General features: G+C 39.3%; 1 protein-coding gene across 1 annotated transcript; it reads left to right on the forward strand.

The window, feature by feature from the left end:
• Nucleotides 1-298: 298 nt before the first annotated feature.
• LOC118988153 (protein EFR3 homolog A-like) lies at nucleotides 299-1286 on the forward strand (the record flags this gene model as incomplete). Its single annotated transcript, XM_037047573.1, has 2 exons — nucleotides 299-496; nucleotides 1113-1286. Coding segments are annotated over 2 exons (357 nt in total), but the record flags the coding sequence as incomplete, so codon positions are not given.
• Between the last annotated feature and the right edge of the window lie 1011 nt (nucleotides 1287-2297).

The raw sequence follows: 2297 nt of genomic DNA on the forward strand, positions 1-2297 counted from the left end.
GTCCATTCTAATTGTTTCTCAGAGCGGTGTACAGTTTGCTTTTGTCTTTGCAGATTATTAGTAAAGACATTTTCAGTGTTGACATGAAAACCGTTTCTTACTTGCTGTTTTTATTTAAGGCTTAGTCTTCCACACTAATGTCAGTTTGTGGTCCTATGCTAGTATCTGTGTAGACGTCAGTGATGGGGACACAGTTAGACCACCTAATTATCGGTTTAAACCTCTCTTGCATGGTAATAAGGGAGCCACTTCGCAGGTGGTTGTATGCGTATGAAATCTGCCTTTACTACCTTTCAAGCAAACTTACTTTTTCCTCTGTCACTGTGCTTTACAGAACGGCCAGCAACTCTACCGACACATATATTTGGGCTGTAAAGAGGAAGACAATGTTCAGAAAAACTATGAGTTACTCTATACTTCTCTCGCGCTCATAACTATTGAATTGGCCAACGAAGAAGTGGTTATTGATCTCATTCGCTTAGCCATTGCTTTGCAGGTATGCTCTCGTGATCTTTTGTTGAAGAAAACATTTTCCTTCAGATGAAATAGACACCATCTTTAAAGCGTTGTTGCCTTTACCCCAAAACGTGCATTTTCTAAAGGGATATGTCTATTTTAAATCTAAAATACTCAAGAAAAGGGTTGTAGTCATGTATTTTTTTTAAACAAATGTCAAGTGAGCATTTGACTGTGTACTAAATATTTTTCAAGGCCCCAGGAAAATGGAAGACAACGCAGCCCCTGTGCTTATGCTTGGAGTTTAGTGGGGAAGGTAGTCATTAAATAATACCTATGTACTGTTTGGTGGGGCTCTACGTATTATGTAGTAAATGGACAGTAGGTAACAAGAATATGAATAATATGTGTATATCAGGGTGATGTATTATTATATATATTTAATATACGTGTACTTTTTTTCTTATGAAAAGCTGTTTGAGAGATTTTACTCTCCTTAAATGGGCATGTATTCTCCTTTCAGAATTAGGAAAAAAAGTCACTTCTTATAAGATGACATTTTTGGTTAGCATCCCAAAGCACCTGCATGTTTCAGAGCAATCAGAGGGAACACTCAGGGAGCCTGAGACCTTGTGCTGTGCTTGTTTTGATTCAAGGACAGCGCGATCGCCAACGAGGACAACCTGCCGATGTTCCACCGCTGCGGGATCATGGCGCTGGTCGCCGCGTACCTCAACTTCGTGAGTCAGATGATCGCCATCCCTGCCTTTTGCCAGCACGTTTCCAAGGTGAGGGACTTAGAAGGTTCAGCTTGATTTGTATGCAAAGTGGCTGGTTCTCTTTCTGTGATGGTTAGTTCTAATCTTGCCATTCATGTATCAAATGAAGATAATTCTGTAAAAATACACAGTGACTAAATTGAAACTACAGCTAAAACTATAGGTGATTTGTATATTTTCTTCGGTGCCTGTTGGAATTTTTTACGCAGTGGTTGAATAGAATACTTGGTTTACTTCTAGACTGCTTCGTGTGATTTCTTAGATAAGTTTTTTCTCTTAAACAGTGTGAATCTTGGTATTTAAATTTTCTTAAATTATACCATTTTTGTTGTTGTTATTGTTTTAAACCAATCTACTTGAGCCACATCTTAGAAGTTGGATAATTAATGTGCCTCTCGGAGATTTCTTCTTTGTCATTGAACTATATTAGTTTTTTTTTTTCAGTAGTAACTCATTGAATAATTACTTGCATGATTTAATAGCATTTTAGTAGAACTTCATTTTATGGACCTTGGAGCACATCTCTCAGTCCTGGCTAAAGGCTAAAATGTAGGACTTTAGGGTATTTGGAAAAGGAAAACTCAGTTGTGCACTAAACAAGTGTTTGGGTGAATGAATATGAGCCGCCCACAGTTAGAGACAGAAAAACTAGGAGAGCAGGGTGCGCCCTGTGAGCAGCTCACGGTTGAGCGGAGGAGCCAGACTTCTCCGAGCATTGACACCTTCTCCCGCAGGGGCTGCAGTGGGAGGGGCGTGGCATGGGCCCAGGGCTTCATGGAGGGGTTTCCAGAACAGTGGCCGCTGTGAAAGTGGGTTCTTACCCCTCTGTGGCAGGTTCAACCAGATGTAACGTATTACTGTTTTCTGCTACATGTGTCACTACGCGGTTTTGTCATCTGATGAATGTTGAAAATAATAAATATAAAGCAAAATGAACTCTGGGTTTGAGCTATAAATGTAGACTAAATTCCACAATTAGAAATGTTTACTTTTCGTTTCTGCTTTTTTAGTTTTCCACATTTTAATAGCAAGCTCCTGAGAAGTGAGGTTTTTGATTTTTTT

The sequence above is a fragment of the Sturnira hondurensis genome, unplaced genomic scaffold, assembly GCF_014824575.4.
Source record: "Sturnira hondurensis isolate 20B ecotype Veracruz unplaced genomic scaffold, ASM1482457v3 Scaffold0006049, whole genome shotgun sequence".
NCBI classification, from domain to species: Eukaryota; Metazoa; Chordata; class Mammalia; order Chiroptera; family Phyllostomidae; genus Sturnira; species Sturnira hondurensis.